This window comes from Lepisma saccharinum, chromosome 4 (assembly GCF_977018435.1).
Source record: "Lepisma saccharinum chromosome 4, izLepSacc3.1, whole genome shotgun sequence".
NCBI classification, from domain to species: domain Eukaryota; kingdom Metazoa; phylum Arthropoda; class Insecta; order Zygentoma; family Lepismatidae; genus Lepisma; species Lepisma saccharinum.
The window spans coordinates 103,120,981-103,143,490 of NC_139232.1; the positions used below are offsets into that span (position 1 = coordinate 103,120,981).

Consider the following 22,510-nt stretch of genomic DNA (forward strand, 5'->3'; position numbering starts at 1 on the left):
TTGCTTTTTGCCGAGGGAGGAATGAATCTTGTGAATATAGAACTCAAATGCCAGGCCTTACGTATTCAAGCTGACACGCAGACATTGATTCAGCATCCACTCAGCCTCACAAGTAAAGTTTTGAGAAGCGCTTTGGACTATATTTCACTAGAGGCTCCTATTGATATTACTAGACTGGTAGACACTTTATGGTATTTTAAGTCAACAATAGTGGATATTAGTTATGCCCTATTACAATCTCCGATATTAACAATACCAGTGACATCGGAAATATATCGCAGACTATGTAAATTAGAACAACCAACATGTAAAATTATTGAGCAAAATCCCAGAATGAAGTGGAGAGAAATATGGAATAATATTCAGGCTCACCATCTTACATCACGAATCCGATCAGCATGGTACATAATTGTCCACCAAAAATTAATCACTGAAGAGAGACTCTATGATCTTAAATTAATAAATACGCCAATGTGTGCCAAATGTAATGTATCTGATAGTTTAGTCCATAGACTGAGTGAATGCCAAATAATAGAAACATCATGGCTTTATATAAGGAAACTTGTGAGTACTATTTGTCGAACATCAGTGTATAACATCTCTGTAGATATTCTTTTATATCCAGCTTTTGAATATTACCCATAAACAAAACGTAAATGTGTACAATGGCTCCTGGGACACTATGCCTATTTCCTATCAACATATCGGCAACCAGATTTTAATATACAATTTGTAAATTACCTCCATCAAGAATACCACAAGATACCTGACTGTAAAAGAAATAGATTGTATGCTAATTTTCTTACTGTAATGTTTACTTGCCCAATGAGTTGAAATGTAAATTGCAAATGTAATGTAATAAATTGCAAAATGTAATAAAAAAAAGTGCTTAGCACATCGCGCTGCGACCCTAAGGGTCCCGGGTTCGAATCCCGGTCGGGCTTGGTTGTTTGTGAATGTCTATTCATCAATTTCATCATTTCATCACTCATCCCCATATTCGCAAATCAGCCAAGATGCACAAAACGCGAAGTAAAATAAACTAAATCAAATTTAAAAAAATCAAATCAAAACAACATTTAATACTATAACAAATCTTTCAAAGAATAAAGATCAATTGAAGACCCCGGTGCAATAACCAGACAGCCCCACTTTTTGGTCAAAATGTTTTTTTTCTTTCTGTAATCTATTATGAAACAAATGCTCTATCTGCTGGTGCAAGAATCAGACAGCTCCACAGATTTGTTGCGTAGTAGGAATGGAAAAGGAGTTGTCTGGCGTGCTTCTGCCGGCGCATCATCGCAGACAGGTCCTGGAGCAGTCTGGTTTTTGCAGCGGCTATAGTTCAGTGTTCGGTCACTCGGCGGCGTGCAGCAGTTGCTATCGAGATCGCACACTTCAATATGTATGTTACTGTTGCTTCTAGCTATTGCACGGGAATACCCCTTACTTCCTCGAAATTTCATTCTTTTATTCAGTTTTTCGTGTCTCCTGAAAACTTTTATAATTTGGAGCTGTCTGGTTCTTGTACCGGGGTCTTCAATTTTGAACTACATTTTTACACTTGCACATGTTTGTTAACATTCAGTTTAAGTGTCCAATATTATACAGTCCTCGAAGCAAAATAATATATGCAATTAAAGACACATTTTGATGTTTGAGCAATAAAATATATAAGTTATCAGCTACTCGAGCATCACAATATTCGTTGCCGTAACCCTTCATATGAAGCTACATAAACAGAATCATCCACTGAGAAGATTCAAACGCCAAAATTGTACAAGATCCAAGAAATACAAGAATTATAATTATTTGTGGAGCTCGAAACAAAAGGACATGGTACTTCCTTACCACTTCAATTAATGAGTTCAACAGTAGACATACGATAATTAATTATTGCACTTGAACTTGTGCTCTCAAGATCAAATAGGCGTGTAATTGTGTAACCACAAATAAACCTACGTGGACAAATTCATTACCTAATTGCATAATAGCATATTTAAATCCTACCACTTTTACACGCTGTTCACCCGCCATACAAACCAACTGAATTCCTTCCATTGGTTCCAGCTTTATATTTGGTAGTAAAGAACTTAAAGTGATCCAAACCTTATTATCCAACAAATTACATTGACTACCTGTGTCAATTAAACATTTAAGAAACAAGTCACTGATATATTCAGTATATAATGTAATGGTAAGAGAAACTTATTCTGCATGGTTATCATGACGACAGGATTTGGTTACATGGATTGTAGGAACATCGACTAAAAGATGCATGAATATGTTATGATTATTGTGACCAGAAAAGTGTAAGAACTGATGTTGTCACTGTTCGGAGTTGTACCCAATGACTTTTATTTATCATACAATTGGTCTAAGCAACAGGGATCTAGACGACATCATTTATATTGTCACAAATTCTTCCCTGTATTTCTGGTGCTTCAAGTAAAGGTGCAGGAGTTCCATTATATGTAACAGTCCACTCAGGCTCTGAGTCAAACCACTCCATCAAGAATGCGACAGGTAAAACTTCATCTTTACCAACGTCTAAATATTTAACTTCATTAAAATCACCGAGACAAGATTTAACACGAAATAGGTAAGGATCATAATTACAAGCATACTTTGACAGGGCGAATTGAAACGCATTTCCCCGCTTTCATTGTTTAATGTTCTCGCAGGGCTTCCATTAGTAACATGAGTTACTGTATAACATTCTTGAATTAAACTAATATCATTGCAGTTCATTTCATTTCGGAAATTTCCATTGTTCCTTGCTGAAACCTCTGAGTTAGTGATAGTGGAGTCACCTCGCAATTCTCAAGAAAAATAAATTGTTAAAATTTTCATCCCCAGGTGCAAATATAGCGCTGAAAGCTGGAGCTAGAACATCTTTCTGCTTAATTATTGATCATGCGGTCTTACATTTCCAAAGGGTCATTTACGCATATTGAACATTGTTGTACTGACAAACTACAAAATAAAAATTGCACGTCTAACTTATGGTTATTGTTATTTCAGGCACTTGTTTCCTCCGAATTAGCGGATTTTGATATAAATATAGAAATTACGGAAAATTTGCAGGATAACGAAGCATGTGCGACGAGAACCAGTTTCGGTTAGCTGGCACATCAGCAAAGGTGGACACACAGAGCATTTGTGAGGTGTGTACAAAAAACCTTGAGAGAATTTAGCATTCAATTCGCATCTGAATTACTATTGTCAGCTCCATTCTTTATCCGTAGTAAAACAATAAAACAAACAACAATGACTTTGTATTTTACCTTTACGTTCACCAGTTCTATAATGATAATCAAAATAATACCTTGTATTTCTCCCATGCATCTGTACCAATAAGGGATGGCTCATAGATGGTCTTGAATTTCATTAACCATGGCTCTGCGGTGTCCAGGTCCCTCCTAAGAAAGAGCTGCAGGCGAAGGTGGTGGGCGTAGGACAGTTCGCCTGACTTGTACAGGTAGGCAGTATGGTGGATCAGCTGCGCACGAGTTAAGGCGGGGATGTTCTTGAAGTTGTCGCTGTTCAAGTACCGGGTGATCAGGTCCCAGTTGTCGGTGTCGTAGTTAACGTAGTAAAAGCCTGGAAGTTTTCAGACAATGGTGTAAAAACAAGAAAAGATTCAGTACATACTTAAAAGGAAAAACTCCATTGTAGCTATAGTTAGGGCATGTTAATATGCGTGTAGTTCATAAAAAGTATATAGGTGTGATTCACCTACGTCACATTCTGCTGAATTGGGACTTCGAGCATCCTTGATGGAGGCCAGTTCTTTTAAATATACGGAATTCAAGCGGGAGATTTGAAACATTTTTACCATGGTAAGTACATTATGAAGTTTTCGGTGTTTCAAACAGAAGCTCACGTTATTTCACATTTTCTTGCTTACGCAAACATGCCGGTTGTGCGGACCCTGACGTCACATGAAACTCACCTGTTCAGCATCCTTGTTTTGAAACCTAATAGTAAATAATATACGTGAAGGTCAAGTCGAAGTTGCAAGAACGTTGTTGTAATGTTGACGAGGATGAGTAACGATATGATGAAATTCGACACTCAGAAGGACCACCCATGACCGCTGTGATAACCAATCCTTCACAGAGGTCGGCTCAAGTCGCTTGTGCAACGCGATATTTAACTATTAATTTCTTCAATGAACGAAATATTAAAATTCAGATGATGCATTGGACCACTGATTACTATGAAAATAGGTGAGAAGATGAATGGTTTACTTTGTAGTTAGTGATTATTTTTAATGTTTTTCTCTAGAGCCATTTTTGGAATTGCTACGTAGTACTAAAAATGATAACTTGGTTCATTTACTGCTCTGAAAAGATAATTGGTTTCTTATCAAAATCCCACTTTAAAGCATAAGTTTAATTGGCACGCTGAGAATGTACGGAAGAAACACCTCCTCACATACAAGATACTTATTACACATGGAAGCGAATTCACTCCCTGCGCCACGTTCCGGAAGGAACGGTCGTTCTTCGGCGGACTCCATGTCTAAGGAGAAGAGACGCCGGGAATCGTTCGAAACCACCACGTCGTCGCCACGAGGCTCGACACGCTCGACAAAAGTTTCTTGACTTGATGACTCGCCTTCGGTTTATGTTCGACGCTGGGAGAAACCAGCACCAATCTTGATCTACACCGCCAATTGAGGGACTATTGCAGAGAAAATACGTTTTCTGGTTCGACGAGATTTTATCTTTTCTTACAAAGGAAATTGCTGGAAAGTTTCTTGTTTGACTAAGGACGTAAGAAGTATAATTTGGCAAGCGCTACTAGATTGCCGCATTGAACAGAATGTGCAGTTCGCCTTAGGATCCACTGCCCACCAATCACTAAAGCTGATAATTCGATACATTCTTACGGACTACTCCACTGGGGATATTTACAAAGCTCTTCAGTAACTTCGCTTTTTTGTAACAGAAGATAGACGTCTTCGTTCAAGACAATTCACTTTGCCTAAGAAGATTTCGACAGAAACTGCATATTGGGAGAAACAACGTCACTTCTACCCGCTCCTCTTTGTAAACCTACATCGTACTGATCCTCGACCTGGGTTCAGAGATCGTCCTGCCCCAGAAATATTCCAATTGGACTCCCTACTCGATTTCACGATTAGGGTTGAGAATTCCGACCACAAGATATATTACAATGCCATAAATGTTAGCGGTTTGGCCTTGGGCAGATTTTCTGCGAAGCCAAACCTCGCTGCGTGAAATGTGCCGGCGAACATCGAATCGACAGATGTCCTCGACGTTCCCTGCAAGTACCAGCGTATTGCGCCAATTGTTCTAGTCCACACACTTCTAACTACAAGGGTTGTCCCTTGTACAGAAGAATCGCTTCGATGCAACGCTGTTAACGAAGCTCCAGTGCAAACAGGGACGAGCCAAGTCACCCAACAGGTGACCTCGGGACGTAAAAATGGAAGAAGACCACTAGCCCAACTTGCTGATAGGCCCGGTCTAACAACAAATCAGAACGCAGCGAGCTCAAATGCTATGCACACCACCGATTAGAGTTTGGACACCTCTCGCCCGGCACGATTTCGTCTCGGAGACTCCGATACTGATATTGTCGATACTCGGGCTACCCCGGAAAACGATGGAAAACAGTAGATCTAACTTCGACTGCAGCAGGAAGTAGATCGAGTTCAACCGGAACCATCCGAAAGGAATCGGACTCTAAAATACGTACATTACGTCAGAAAGATGTCCAGAAAGAAGACAGCGCCTATCTTTTTGATCGGTCAAAGCGAGAACAACCCTGCATCGACGAAAACTCCATTAGTAGATAGCGATGTATTCTAGCTTGTGGATTCCCGCAGAATAGTTTTTTAGCTCTTCCTCGGAAGATGGTGCAGTACGACCGGTCTCGATTTCCAATATATTTGAAACCCTTCCTAACGCGGAAAGTAATAAAGAAGACTCATAAATGAAGATGGTGAGGGTGCCTCACAAATACCATAGCAGCCACGAACTCCGACTAAAAGGAGGACAGTTGAACGGCCTCCACTCATATGTTTACCAGCAACTTGCTTCGCACAATTTCGCGAGTAACTTCATAAATGCACTTAAACTGAATCCAAGAATACGTGTCACGGCGGACAGTATACGATTTCAATACACAAGCAATAGTGAATTCGCACGCTTTCGAGCGGCTCTAGAATTTCAGCAGGTCAAATATGCTATTGCTACGGATAGACAAGAACGACCATTAAAAGTTTTCTTCAAACTACTGCCAATAGACTTAGAGCCGAAAAACATCATGAGTCAACTGATGATGGAGGGATCTGAAGCAATTACAGTTAAGCAAATGACACAGCGAGAACCTAACAGCACCAGAAGGAAAAAGATCCCATTATACTTGGTATCACTAAAAAGATCGGCCGACGTAGCGGAAATATACCAGCTGGAATAACTTGGTATATACAGGATAGACGTGGTTTCATACAGACCTCCCCTTGTAATACAGAGCCATAATTGTCAACGACTGGCCCACACACAAAAGCTATGTTTTACCACCCGCAGGTGTGTCAAACGTTCAAGGGCACACAAAGCTTCGGAATGTGGGCTGTAAGATGAAGAACCTCCAACGTGTGTCTACTGCGGAGGAGATCACCACGCTAACTATCGTGGAAGTAGAATATTTGCTGAGATACTTCAACAAAAGCGCCAAGTCACGATGCCTGCAGTTAATCCAACGCCACGCCCAGCGATTACATCTATACAAGCAACTACGACTCCAACCTACAATCAACATGGACCTACGGCATCTGCAACAACATCGCAGCCTCAGTCGTATGCCGCTCAAGCAGATCCACACCCTAGAGGTAGAAGGCATTCACATGTTCCACCTTCAAATAACTAACTAACTAACTCTCTAGCCTTCTTAAACCCGAAGGTTCATGGCTGCAGCAACACAGGCCTTCCATGTTTCCCTATTTCGAGCAAGTTCTATATACTCTTTTCCATCCCTACCGATTTCCCTTAGGTCCATCTCAACGTTGTCCCTCCATCTTCGTCTTGGCCTTCCTACAGGTCTCTTACCATCAGGTTTCCCAACAAGAATCCTGTAAACTCCTCGTTCCTCTCCCATTCGTGCCACATGGACTGCCCACCTAAGTCTTCTTGATTTAATTATTCTAATAATATCTGGACATGAATACAAATTATGTAGTTCTAAATTATGTAACCTTCTCCACTCACCTGTCTCCTCATCCCTTTTAGGTCCAAAGATTTTCCTAAGGATCTTATTTTCAAATACTCTCAATTTATGTTCCTCTTTCAATGTAAGGGACCAAGTTTCACATCCATATAATACTACAGGCAAAATTACTGTTTTGTATATTTTAACTTTTAGTTTCTTAGATATTAAACGAGAAGACAAAAGTTTATGAAGAGAGAAGTAACATGCATTTCCTGAATTAAGCCTACTTTTTATTTCCTCTTTAATATAATTTTCATTTGTTAATATTACTCCTAAGTATTTGAATTTGGAAACTGGTTCAAACGAGTTGTTATCAATAATTAGATTTTGATTATTACCTAACACTTGGTTTCGGCCTGTAAGCATATATTTAGTTTTCTCTTTGTTAACTTCCAAACCTAGCTCTTTAGCAGTTTTGAAAAATATTTTAGCATTATTCTTAATTGTATTCACATCATCCCCCAGTAAGTCTACATCATCTGCATATGCTAACAACTGAGTCACACCATTTAATTTTAGTCCTTCTTTAGTTTGTTTTACCTTCCTAACAGCATATTCTAAGGCAAAATTAAAGAGCAATGGAGATAATGCATCTCCTTGTTTTAACCCATCATGAATTGTAAATTTTTCAGACATATTAATACCCACACGAATTTTACTTTCTGTTTCACTGGTGCATACTTCAAATGCTTCCAAAATCTGGCAACACCTGTCCAGAGGACTACAACTTAACTCTCAAGCAACGACGGGAATGTCTGTCATTAGTGTCATCATCCAATTACTGATGGAGATGCAGTCTGATGGATGTTTTTAGTCGAAGAAAGATCCTAAGACAGATAAATCTTATGATTTATAATGCAGATGGTTTGGATAAACAAACTCCAGAATTCTTTCACCTTCTGCAAAATAGCCAAGTAAACATAATTTTGATTAACGAAACACACCTGAAACCACATATTAAATGGAAAATCCCTCAATATCGAATATTTCGGGAAGATAGAATTGGTAGCCAAAGGGGAGGTTTACTCATTCTAACAAGACAAGGACTGAACGTGGCGCAAGTGGCACTACCTACCTTCTCTTCTAAAGAAGCCATAGGGATTAGTGTACATACAGCGGAACGAAACATAATATTGGTTGCAGCATATCACTCGCAAGCTACCACGATAGACATCTTACTGTTGAATGCTTTAGGAACTCATGTGATAGTGGGAGGAGACCTAAATGCTAATCATCCGAATTGGAACTCCCTTGTACCCACGAGGAAGAGGCCTCCCAGACGTATTGGATATCCTGTTAATCAAGGGAGTAGGTCTATCCAGTACTCCATATGTGGAAACTGACCTAGTCTCAGACCAACTTTCAGTTTTTACTGCTGTGGCTCAGGGCATATATTGTCACAGATTCCACTCCTTACAATCAACCCTGACAGACTGGAATATTTACAGGCAAGAGACACATAACAAGTTAAACCTTCACCAACAAATGGACTACCCTGCAGCTATCGATCTCGCAGTCCAGCATATTTCGGAGATAATTGCAGCAACATATCGGCATGCCACTATAACACCCAACACTCCAGAGATACAAAGACCATCATCACCAGTACTCCCAATACTTCTCTGTATAACTAGATGGGTCAGACGACGGTGGCAACGTACCTGTGCACCAATCCATTTATACGAATGGAAAGAAATATCAAAGCTATTAATATCTCGTTAGAGACATAATCTCCTGTTGAGATGTTGGAGGCACATAGTGGTTCGGATCTCACTTTAAAACTGTAGGTTCAGTCCCGATTAGCCTTACTGTGCATAAAGTGGCCTTAAAACACCAAATCAACCAATCCTGTTGGAATGCAAACTTCGATCATTGCAGATAAAGTACAAAACATTCTGGAAATTGGCAAGACCTCTGAATGGCCGGGAGAAAACAAATACTACGCCGTTCTTACAGCAGATGGACCTGTCTTAGCCCCGGAGGAGCAAACGGAACTTTTGGCAACTCATTTTAAGAGCCATTTTCAAATAAATGAAGATCTCCACGATCTAGAGATTGAACAGGAAGTCTTCAATAGCTACCGCCAACTACAGCAAATGACCCCAATATTAGATGCACAATATTGGACTCACAATTTAAAAATTAAAATCCTCGTCGGCAACAGGATCGGATGGAGTGCCAGTTGAAGCTTTGAAGAACATTACCAGAAAAGACTTTTTCTCTCTCTCATCGCTATTCCCGAACAGGGAAAAAATCCGAACGACACAAATAACTACAGACCAATAAGTCTCCTGTGGCACATCATCAAAATCTTAGAGAGAATCATCTGTTAAAGATTCAACACCATCATTGACGACCACCATCTAATTCCTGATCATCAATTTGGATTCAGAGCGAACCACAGCACTACTGAACAGCTCTTAAGAGTAATTGATTATGCAGCAGTGCATAACAACCGCAAACATCATGTTCTGGGAATATTTCTAGACGTGCAAAAGCCTTTGATCGTGTTTGGCACATTGGATTAATCCATAAATTACAACAACTACCGTTTCCACAGTGCTACACGAAATTAATACTAGATTACCTTACCAACAGATCCTTCATGGCCAGTGTTCAAGGTAGAAAATCTCAGGCACATGCAATAGCTGCAGGTGTACCACAAGGATCAGCTTTTTCTCCCATGTTGTACGCTCTCTACACGGCAGATCTTCCGCAAATATCTGAAGGCATCATGGCCACGTATTCTGATGACACTGCATTTTTTGTGTATGATAAGAAATTATCAACTTGTGAAGTTAGAATGAAAAGGTATCTTCCAATATTTGGAAAATGGACTACCAAATGGAACATAAAATTAAATGCAGAGAAAAGTAAGGCCATAACAATAGAGGTAGATGGTGCCAAAGGGAAGGCTAACCTCCATATTCTTGGAAAACATATCCCTGCTGTAAATAAAGTCACATACCTGGGAGTAAGCATCGACTCGAGATTAACCTTTGGATCTCACATTGTGAATATCTGCAAACGAGCCAAGCAGAGAGTGGTATACATCACTCCAATGCTTAGATAACCGGCATTAACATTAGAAACTAGACTACACCTATATAATATAATGGTGAGACCGATACTGATATATGCTGGCCCATCCTGGATTCAAGCTGCCCAAAGTCATCTTAAGAAAATTCAACATGTACAAAATAGAGCTCTTCGTGTAATTTGTCACTACCCTAGAGCTACGAGAACTCTACAAATGTACGAGGATCTAGAACAACCCATGATTATAACTATTCTGAGGCATGTTCGAGAAACATTATGGACCAAGCTGGGCACGCATCCCAACCCATTAGTTAGACAAATAGAACAAACTCTTCCTCGAATTCAGAGAGTACACCCTCCACGTCCGCCATAGAGATTACCTGGCTACTCAGAACCAATGGTCTAATTGACCATCTTGTAGTGTTTTGTATTGTAATGCTTGTGTTGTATTGCATTCCTTGTATTTATGTTTGTATTGTTAATTAGGGAACATTGTCGATAGTCTTCCGCGACAGTTACGGAAGACATTTGTAAAAAGAGGATGTAAAGAAAATATTTATGTTGTATTAAACAATAATATTTGTGATGCCAGTTAATGTAATAAACAAGATGCTGGCTTAGACAAAAGCTGACACCGAGGGGGAGGTGGGAATTGATACGTGGTACAAAACTCACCTACATACTCGGGATTGGCAAGGATAAATTTGTTTCTATCTGGAAGCCCAGTCAGCACTCCTTCCTTCTCTTGTAGGAAGATCTTAGCTCTCATATCAACGAACTGAAGCTCGTCTTGCGTTGTGTAGGGGATGGGAATAGTCCACAGCACGTCCTCATTTGTTTCTTCACCTTTCATTTTAATGTAGACTTTCTGTAATTAACGTATGAGAATATTCCATATGATTTCATTTCTATTCTTAAGTCTACACTCTAGACAATATAACAGTCGCACATAGAACATAAAACGTTGTAAACTGAGGAAAGAGGGAGATATTGCTTGATTTGGTCTGTTTTACTTCGCCTTGCTACCACTTCTCGCTAATCGCAAAGATGAGGATGATTGATGGCATGATGAAATTAATTTAAAATGATACACTCACAAAGAACACCCATGTTCAAGACGGTATTCGAACCCTGCGTTGTATCGCGCTGTGTTAACCACTCCGCCAGGAAGTCGGCGCTAGAAAGAGATATATGTTGCTGCGTTAATCAACTTCCGGGGTTTGGAGATACCAGAGGGTTCGTTAATATTTACATTTCACAATATGTCAATGTTTCACTCGGGAAGAGACTCCCAAGGAATTCATGGCATTGGCATTGCACTTGGACCACGTGTAAGAGATAAAGTAATGTCAGTACGTTATGTCGACGACGGGATAATTATGGTACATCTGAAGGGAAAGAAGAAAGACCTAGTGCTTATGCAAGTCGACATGCCACATACCGATTTGCCGGACGAGAAAGTAGAAGAAACCTACGACAAGATAAAAGGCATAATGGAAAAATAAAGGAAGAGAGCATACATTATCGTAATGGGGGATTGGAATGCAGTAGTAAGAGAAGGCGAAGGAGGGAAACAGAATAGGAAGATATGGATTAAGGGACAGAAACGAGAGAGGTGAATTGCTGGTCAACTTCAGCAAGAGTAACTCACTCATTGTCGACAACTCTCTCTTCCAACAGCATAGGAGAAGAAGATTCACATGGGCATCCCAAAGGACAGCTGAAGATATCCAACAGACTACATCCTGGTACAAGAGAGATTTGGAGACTGCCTCAAAAATTCAAAATCTGACATAAATTCAGACCATATACTAGTAGTGAGAGAAATAAAGTTTTGTTTGAAGAAGATAAAAAGAGGACAGAAAATAAAGAAACCTAATTTCGAGAAACTAAAGGATGAAACAGAAAGGAAAAGATTTGAAACAGAATTTAAGGGAAATGTAGTTGAAGTGAGAAGTATTTTTTAAAACAGTGACACGATCTGGGAAGGAATAAAAGTTTGCCTTAACATAACTGTCAAAGACACCATAGGGTACACGGAAAGAACGAAATACAAGAGACTATGGATCACAGAAAGTATGCTCGAGAAAATGTAAGATAGGAAAAGTTGGAAAAACATTCATGCACAGCAAGGAAGAAGAAAATACAGAGAACTGAATAATCAGGTAAGAAGGGAAACAGAAAAGGGGAAAGAGAAATGGATGAAACAAACATTGCGAAGAAATGGAAGAACTAGAAAAAGAGGGATACATGACTTGGTGTACCGGGAAATTCAATGCCTGGACTTTACAAAAATAAGTGGGAAGCTATTTGAATGATAGCAGCTGAGAGTGGAAACGAAATTATCTACAAACAAGAAATACTGAGAACATGGAAAGAGTATGTAAAAGATTTTTACGGGAAAGGGAGCTGACCAGATACTTTATGCCTAGAAAATGAAGGAGGACAAAAAAGGGCTACCCACCATGATGGAAGAATTTGAACTGGCAGTCTGTAATGGTTTATTTCCTTCCTGCCTTGGCTGGACCTTTTACGTGCTTTCGTTACTTCCCCAGGCTAATAGATTGAATTCATAATCAAAAACTAAAAAAAAAAAAACGGTTCAATCGGGCTTACATACAAAGAATAACTATCATACAAATATTGTTATAGATACATTTTCTTGGCCATGGATATTAGGGAAATCCTCAGTTCCTTTTTCTCAATGATACCCAAACGTTCATTTACAATAATGTAGGGGACTGTTTATTTTGTGGATTAAATATATTTAAAAAAAATACAAAAGGAATAACAGCCACATAAAAATTACATGATCCAATTAATTAAATATTCTATATGAGGTAATAAAGGAGTGGAGTCTTTCAGTGGCTCCAAAATAAGATTCTTTAAAAACAATAATAATATCTTCCAGTATCTGAACGTTGGCCTGTCGCCAAACTATTCAGAATAAATACGTGGACCGTCAATACATTATCGGCCGCCAGGCATGAAGCTAGCTAGCCACAAGCACCATATGCCGCCACTGAGAGAACCTTTCAAGGTCTCTACTCTAGCCCAAAAACTTAAGAATGCCATTCCCCGCTATTCCGCAGGATCCTTTATATAGGCCCTCAGAAGAATGACCGGTAAACTGGAAATTTCCACCCCTTAATGACCTAAAGGGAAAAATATAAAATTAACCACCTTCCACAACCCTGCTTTCAGTCACATAGACCAAGCCTCTAGTACACTGTTTTAAAACTGCATGAAAAAAGGAGTTACATTGGTATTAAATACTAAAAATGGATAAAAAGTATTAAAAAAGGACCATGTACTTATTCTATCATTACAACTCAAAGAACTGAGGAACAGAAAAGCAGCAGGAAGTGACCAAATTCCTGTGGAACTCATAAAAAATGTGGGTGAAGGAAAGAAAGAAATGCTACATTTATGCAATGAAATTTATGGTAAAGGTATATGGCCAGAAGATTTCATGAAAACAATGTTAGTACCTTTGAAGAAGAGAAGTAACCCCAAGAAATGTTCTGAATATATGACAATCAGTTTAATATCACAATGAGGAAAAGTTCTTTTGAGAATTTTAAGTAGGAGACTACCCTCTAAAATACACAGAGAGTTAGAGGAAGAACAGTTTGGTTTTAGAAAGGGAAGAGGTACAAGAGACGCCGTAGGACCTCTTAGAAAATTTGGAGAAAGATACCTGGAAAAAGGTATGGAAATGTTTGTAGCCTTTGTCGGCTTGGAGAAAGCCTTTAATAGAGTGAATTGGACCAAGCTCTCAGGGATCCTGAAGAATACTGGGGTAGATTGGAAGAAAAGGAGGCTTATCTGCAACCTATGCCCGACCCTGTGGCCGAGTGGTTAGCACATCGCGCTGCGACGCCAAGGGTCCCGGGTTCGAATCCCGGTCGGGCTTGGTTGTTTGTGAATGTCCATTCATCAATTTCATCATTTCATCACTCATCCCCATCTTCGCAAATTAGCCAAGAGGCACAAAACGCGAAGTAAAATAAACTAAATCAAATCAAATCAAATCTGCAACCTATATATGAGACAACGTGTAAAAGTGAGAATGGAAGAAATGAAACAAGGAAGTGAAATTGGAAGAGGGGCACGACAAGGCTGCTGTCTTTCCCCTACATTATTCAACATCTATTTAGAAGAAATAGTTAAAAACTGTTTCCATAGCAAGGGAGGGGTAGCAGTAGGAGGAAGGACAATATATTGTATAAGATTTGCAGATTACATACCATTTTTTTAAAATTTATTAACTTATGCTATGTTTAAATCCCTATTATTTTTAGCAGAAAATGAATGGACCATAAATGCCATGCAAGCAAAAATGAATACCCTCTGTGAACAGTTCGGGATAATAATAATATGAAGAAGACGTAAGCAATAGTGATCGGAAGAAAACCGAGAAAGGCAAAAGTGAGCGTCAGAGGCGAGAGAATCGAACAAGTAGACAGTTTTAAATATCTTGGATGCATCATAAGCATTGATATGAAATGCAGTCAAGAAATAAAAGTGAGAGTAGCAATGGCGAAGGAAGCCATTCAATAGAAAGAAAAATATTTTATTTGGATATATGAACAAAGATCTGAGGAAATTACTAATGAAATGCTTTGTATAGAGTGTAGCTCTATATGGTACGACTGAGAACAAGTGAGAATACGCGGCTATGGAGACAAATGAAATGGCTGAAATGTACAGAAAAAGTGAGAAATGAAACAGTGCTTCAAAAAGTTTTAGAAAAGAGTTTAATGCTGGAGATAATCACGAAGAGAAAAAAATGATTGGGCCATTGGATGAAAGGAAACTTATCCCAAGGGATGCTATTGAAGAAATGGTCAATGGGAAGAAAATGCGAGGATGAAGAAGATACAAAATGACTGACGACGTCAAAATAAATGAATACTTACGATGCTACACAGCGAAAGGCTAAAGCTCGAACAGGATGGAGGTTGCAAGGAAAGACTTGCCCCTAGGCAGAAAACAATAAATGAATGAATATGTCAATATTCCCATAATCATCTGGTAACCTTTTTCGAAAAGCATCAGTGTTTCAAATCGATTACTAATAAGGTAATTAAGTAATTTTCTCTCCCCCATCCGCTTTTTAATGATCACCTGAAATATATCTGGTGCTCCGAATTAGCAAGGTAATTAATTCCTACCAAATTAATTTCTGTCATGCTCTACGGAAACACCCGAACATCTTTCGGAGAGAAGAGGAAAGTACTAAAAAAGACATCGGTTTACATTTAGAGGGCAATGTGTTTGTTTATATACATTATGTATGTTAGGGCTAAGCCGATACCACCATGAACCCAGACCGATACTCTTACAATTCCCAACGATATCGATGCTTGGAAATTTTGTACTCGTCAGAGATATCCAATCCAGTGTTATTGATTAGTCTTGTGCCATAGTTGCTTGAAGTGAAACTTGTGATTTACCCTAATATATCTATCAAGTAAGCACATACCTAGCTTTGTAATAATATCAGTATCAGTAGGTAACCATAGCAATGAGCAAAAGACATGAAGTTCGTGAGAAGTGTTTTTAGGCAGGATTTTTTACAATTACGAGGGCAATTCGAAAAAAAAACGCCGTTTGGTTATCAATGACAGACACTCGTAGATACAGAACTTTTATTATACACATTAGAAAAGTACAACATTACATTACTTTTCGACATAATCACTATTCAAATTGAGGCACTTGTCATAATGTTTTACAAAGTTTGAAATTCCTACTGCAAAAAATCTTCCCCCTTGGAGCGAAGCCACCCTCTAACAGCATGGTGAAGCTCATTGTCATTGTCGAAGCAGTGCGATGCAAGCCATTGTTTCATGTGTCTGAAGAGGTGGTAGTCGCTCGGTGCCAAATCTGGGCTAAAGGGTGGATGATCAAAAACACCCAAACGGAACTGCTCCAACAGTTCCAGAGTGCGTCCAACGGTGGTCTCATCGCCGGTCACAGTTCTGTAAAGAAATTGATCTCCTTAATCGGCATAAGGCGAGAGAAAGTCCAAAGCAGAACCCATTCGGTGTTTTTTGTGCTCCGCACAAAGGAGTTTTCGAACCCAACGAGCACAGAACTTGTGGTATCCCAACTTTTCTGTCACCACCTCATACAAAACAGTCCGATAAAATTTTGGGAAAGCGAACAGAAAGTTCAGATATCGTGGACCGACGGACTTCACGGACAATTTTGTCAATTTCCTGCACGAGTTCATTGCTGACTACAGATGGGCACCCACTTCTTACCGCATCGTGTACGTCAGTTGGTCCATCTTTAAACATGCGACACCATTCACGTACGACACCATCACTTATCACGTTTGGTCCGTAAACACTACACAGTTCGCGATGAATCGCAGCTGCCGAAAGTTCTTTTGCACAGAGAAATCGTATAACTGCACGCACATCACACTTGGCGGGATTTTCTACTAGAGTTTTCATTTTCAATCGTTATAGCGGACGAATCAACTACAAAACAACCTTCTCCTTCCACTGCTCACTGCCTACTGAACTACTGCGCACAGCGCCACAGAACTGACGTCGTTATCCCCGGCTATTTCTCGCCCGTGCGTAAACGGAGTTTTTTTCCCGAATTGCTCTAGTATTTTCTGTGTGTCAACGAATGAGTTTCACCCTGGTATGAGTGATACAAAATCAATTGAAACTTCGAATTTTACTTAACTTTCAGGATAATTAGACTCTGCAAAAGTATCGCGCGCAGTTTTGAACCATCCATCAAAACACCGCCAAAGTATCGGTGAATTAAATCCAACCGATACCTTTAATACATCGGCATCAGATAATCAGCCTTAATATATGTAAGTATATTTTTCTTTTTATAAATATTAGTACCTGACTGAGAGTTGCTGTGTTGTTCTCGTAGTTCCTGTTAATGGTGACAAGAGGAACTCTGGTGAATTTTTTCCATGTGGCTGCTACATCAGGGAGCGATATGCTAGCAGGCAGTGATCCGTCGTCATGGCAAAGCTCATCAAAAGTTTTCCAGAAGTATTTCCTGCGGTATTTCCTGGGATGAATAATTTATAATTATTACTTCTGACATGAATCCATTTGCGATCTCTGAAAGTTCAACTCACGCTCTCTTCTCTCACTTTTTGTGTGCGTGCGTTTGTGGCAGAAAGGCAAATAGTAGAGAGAGAGAGAGAGAGAGAGAGAGAGAGAGAGAGAGAGAGAGAGAGAGAGAGAGAGAGAGAGAGAGAGAGAGAGAGAGAGAGAGAAAGAGAGAGAGAGTAACGTAAGCCAGTAAGCAGACACGAACAATATCTAGTACAGAGTAACAAAGTGTGTGTTATGACGGTACGCCCCAGGCGCAGTGGTCCCCAAACCAACCAAGTTACAAAAATCCATACTCGTGACTTCCAAAATAAATAAAAATAATAACTAAAAAAATTGCAAAGTTATCCACCCCAAATTGTAATGGTAATGTAACTCCCGTCCAGTAACGCACGATGCACAGTTTGCAGGTTCACAGGTCTTCAGACTCAACAAACAAAAGAAAGATAATGAACAAATTTTTCCGCTTCCCATATTTAAGATGAGGATAAATGTATCCTACCCATATTTATTTCATTTTTGTTACCCTTCCTGTTACTTCATGGTCAACCCTCGGATATAAGGCACTTCACTTATTTGCAGCCAAAGGACGTTTGATTGTGATTACTTTAATCTAAATTAAACACGCATGTTTGTTATGCACAGGGAAATTCCATGACCTGAAAGAGAAGGATTGTTATTAAGACACATGAAATAAAACTTGCAGTGACCTTCGTAAGTAAGTGGATAAATTTGAACAAATTCCAATTTAAAACATGACGTTTATTATATTAATGAATTCGAACATCACCACCTTAGTATGACAGGTTGAATCTGTAAGTTCTAGACACATTAATTTCTTCGAAGTTACTCGAAAGGTATAGGCCTAATCCTTACGAAGGAAGGTATTTTGTCCTACGAACCTGATGTTTTAGAAACACAACAACAAGAATGTGCTTTGTTAATGAATCACCCCTTTCACAGTAAGGTGAACATTACTTTCAACTCAATATACACATGTACCAGATTAAAACTTTCAAAAGCCCTTTAGATATGCTCGTTGTATTACAAATGAGTCAATTTTAAATGCTGATCAAAATTTCAACAAACCGTTCCATAAATTAGTATTGATACACTACCGTCTTATATTGTCGTGTATATTCAAAGGTAATCTTGCGATAAAGTAATACGTATTAGGAAAATGTAAGCAGCAATTGAACTTTCTCCTCACAACTTCTCAACGCTGCGATGCTAGCTTGTACAATATATGGTGCCTTTTCTATCTTCTATATCAGCTGACACCAGAATGCAATATGGCGTCGACTCCTTTTCAATTGGCGCGAAGCGAATACTTCTATTATTATTAATATAAGATATGCTGTATTGGAAGGATATCAGCTTATCGATTATCCAAACTTAGTCACATTGGATATGTATTTTCTCGACGTCGTGCGAACGTAATGCTTCCCTATGTCTTAAGACCATAACACGTCATACCTTAACTTGGGCAATGCATTTGCAGAAACAACAAATCTGCAGCCGGAAGTTTCTTGCGTAAAACGTACATACGCCGTTCTCCTTAGTCCAAATTTTTCTTCCCGCACGATCAGCACATCACCTAGGTTGGGCTGTTATATGAACAAAGTAAGACCATGGCTGGGTCACACAAAATCCTGAAGTAATTCCTTCACAACGATAAAAACAAGCCATGTCTCTGTCATCCATGACACGAGGTGTCCTTTTTTCCACCGCACAATTTTAACACTCGATTAACAATACCGCCTTTTAAATTGTTAAATACATTATAAAAATATGTGTTAAGGATCAGTATAACAACAATAAAAGATCTTGTTCGAAATCTCAAACAATAATTCAAACACCCAATCGTATTTTCCTGCACTATTTTTTATTGCCTTCCGCAAGCACTACGTTAAAAATGCATCAGTCATTCTGCATTCTGCAATATGTACACCAGCAGAGGCCGACGACTACATCAACTATACTTTTGTTAGGGATCCCCAAAATGCATGGACTGAATTATACAAACATAACGTCACATCTTGTAGATACTTTCAAACAAATCACATTTCAGCCGTATTGTTAAATTTAGTGACAATTTTCAACACTTAAGTAAATGAAAAGGATCGTCTGGTGTCTTAACTTTGCCTCGTAAGGCTAATTAAAGCGCCCGGGTTTGGTTGCAGCCGGAGGGATAGCCCTTCTCGGAGAGTCAAATCCAGGTCTAGCGCTGGATGTGGTGGCCCCTTTGAGTAGACCTCCATTCATGCAGACATGCACTAGTAGCTAACTTCCTACAGGATATCGGATTTCATGCTTCCTGGTTTATAGTCTTGTTAAAGAGACTTTTACCAAGTGTCGAAATTAGAAAAGATGTTGAAAAAACTAGAAGAGAAAGAGAAGCGAAGCTCAGAGGATAAAAACTGGCGAGCCAGCAAAAACCTCTGCTGCGTGTGAATTGCATTAGCTTCATTTAGATTCTGATGTGTGAAAAACCCTCACGTTGAAAGGGAGGGGAAAAAACGCAAGCGGCGGGAGGGATAAGGAAAGGAAGGTTTTTGGGTATTTTGCCCTTGCGGCCCATCAATTCTATTGTTAGTAGGATCTACTCATGCATACCTAGTTCCTTCTTGTGGATGTGAAAAGAAGGTAAGAAGGTCCATCTAAGGACCACAAAAATGGTGAGACACTGGGAAACGAAGTATGCGTTGGGCCTGTGCCCCTGTTGGGAAATGTGTCGTTCTTTTTATTAATCAGTTGGCTTTCAGCTGTCGGGCCGCCTAGTGCTCCAGGTCACCTGGGGATGTGTGGGGCTCAACTTCCCCCCATCATGTGCGAGAGTACACAATCCAAGGCCCGTGTCATATACCGGGCTATGTTTCGCACCCGAAGCCTCCTCACCTTTATGATTCATAAGTCTGTGTTTCTGGTTTAATTTAATGAGTCGAATTTGAATTAATTTGAATTAAATTAAAGTAATTAATTGCGGAACCTAGGGAAGTGGACTGCCGGAACCCTGATCTCACTAGAACCTGGGAATTGGGGGGCTTTACCCCCCATCATGTGCGGAAGTGCACCATCCAGGAACAGTTCAGGAACACTCCAGACGGTCGCCTCCTGTCCGTCCCACACGTCGGTTTTATTTTCTTTATTATTAGCTTTGTATGTCGTTGTCCCAAAGAACGTTCAGAGGTCTCCTGTGTTTGTATCTCGCACGAGGATACGAGCCGAGGTTTCTGACTAAAGAGTTATCAATCTTACATCTTTTCTCATAGAATTTCATTGTTATTTTGAGGTTGAATTCATTTATCTTTGACAACTTGTGTTTCTCGTGGATGGGAGTCATTCTCGTTCGCCATGGGAGATTGAGAATGTATCTTAATATCCGGTTTTGATATTTTTGTATCAGTTTGATATTTCCCTTGTTCCCAATAAACCATGCCGTTGAACCGTACATGAATATTGGCCTAATCATGCAGGAATGGAGTGCAGAGATAATAAACCTTTTCGAGCAAGGCCTCATTTCCAGGAAGCTATCACCTCGCGGCTAGCCACGGCACCTAGCGACCTGTTGAGTGAGATGAGTCAAGGCAAAATGGATAATAATCCTTTTCCTGCTCCCACAAAAATAGGCAATAATTAGGCTGGAGAGTTCAATGAACTAGCCGATCTCTAACTACGCACTGGTAATGATCAGGCTGAAAAGTTCATACGAACTGATTGAAGTGCAGAGAGTCCAGTCCAGTCTTATCATGGCGGTTTTGTATATTTTAGAGCTTCAGTCTTGTAGGACTATGCCTCAGTATATGTCATTTTGTCTTTTGTCTCTTCTTTTGCATGTCTGTTTAAATTGTAAATGTCTAATGTCATAATGTCATGCTCTACAACTGTCGTAGAGCTTTTAGGTGTGGTACAGTGGTAAAGAGATCGTGTATAGTGTGTTGCCGATGAGGCGAAGAAATATGGTGAGTCGGTGGTGATTGGCTAGTTAAGGTTGGAATCAAAGTTTATGATTGAAATTCCGGAGGGTAGTGCGGGTCATTATCGAATTTTCGGAGGGTCGGCGGGTCATAATTTATTGTATCCTAGGCATTTTGTGGACACGTCGTGCTGGTTGAACTTGTCCTATGAGGTGTATGGTGGGGTTGAAGTGTTGAGGAAGAGAAGCCCAAACTTTAGTCCTCGTACGTTGCATGACTTCAAACAATCTTTCTATCTCCAAATCATCATGTAGTTTAACATTCGTTGTGAATCTATCAACTCCAGCGATGACTCTTAGGGCTCTGTTTTGAACGCTGTATAGTCTGTATAGGAGCTGCGTGACCTTAGACTGGGCACGCGTACGGAAGCATGGAGCGGATCACAATTTTGAAGATAGAAACTCTGGTACTTAAAGGTAGCATCTGGTTTTTGAATGGACTCTATAAATTGCCTATTCGTTGCGACCCTTTATTGGCTGTGTCCAGGATGTAGAACTCCTAGGTATTTGGCAAAAGTTTGCAATGGAATATTCCACCGGTGGGGACGTAATTGTGGGTGGAACCTCTCAAATTTCTTAATGAAAAGGACTGCCGAACTCTTCTCCGAGTTAACTTTAATCCTCCACTTGGTGGTCCAATCTTCGTATAGCTGGAGGTAGCGCTGCATATATGTCTCGGCATACTGAGCTTGTATGCTCGACGCAAGGATTGCAGTGTCATCAGCATAAACAGCTACTACCATGACTGATGGCGGAGCTGGCATATCATATGTATACAGAGCGTATAATAGTGGTGATAAGAGAGATCCCTGGGGCACACCTGCCTTAATTGACCTCGCCGTGGATTTTTCTCCGTTGAATCTTACAATCAATTGCCGATTGTGGAAAAATGAGTGCAGCAGCTGTATGTCGGAATTCGGAAACCCGAGGCGGTGTAGCTTGTATAACAACCCCTCATGCCAAACACGATCAAAAGCCTTTTCAATGTCTAGGAAGACTCCTAGTGTGGATGCCTTCCGGTTGAAATTTACTGTCACTAAGTCCACAACTCTCAAAAGCCAAGTTTCTGTACTGTGGCCAGGTCGAAAGCCATGTTGAAAATCAGGCAGTAATCGGTCTTCTTGCGTGAAACTTTGCAATCTCTGCAAGAAGA

The 22,510-nt window shown here is 39.8% G+C and overlaps 1 protein-coding gene across 1 annotated transcript in view; it reads right to left on the bottom strand.

The window, feature by feature from the left end:
• The window catches only part of LOC145986688 (aminopeptidase N-like), a 91,789-nt gene that overhangs the window by 35,473 nt on the left and 33,806 nt on the right, over positions 1 to 22,510 (bottom strand). Inside the window, exons 5-7 of the mRNA XM_083121001.1 lie at positions 17,160 to 17,334; positions 10,957 to 11,149; positions 3,329 to 3,603 (exon numbers count right to left, since the gene is read on the bottom strand). Coding sequence (XP_082977127.1) covers positions 3,329 to 3,603; positions 10,957 to 11,149; positions 17,160 to 17,334 — 643 coding nt within the window. The remainder of the gene's footprint in view (positions 1 to 3,328; positions 3,604 to 10,956; positions 11,150 to 17,159; positions 17,335 to 22,510) is intronic.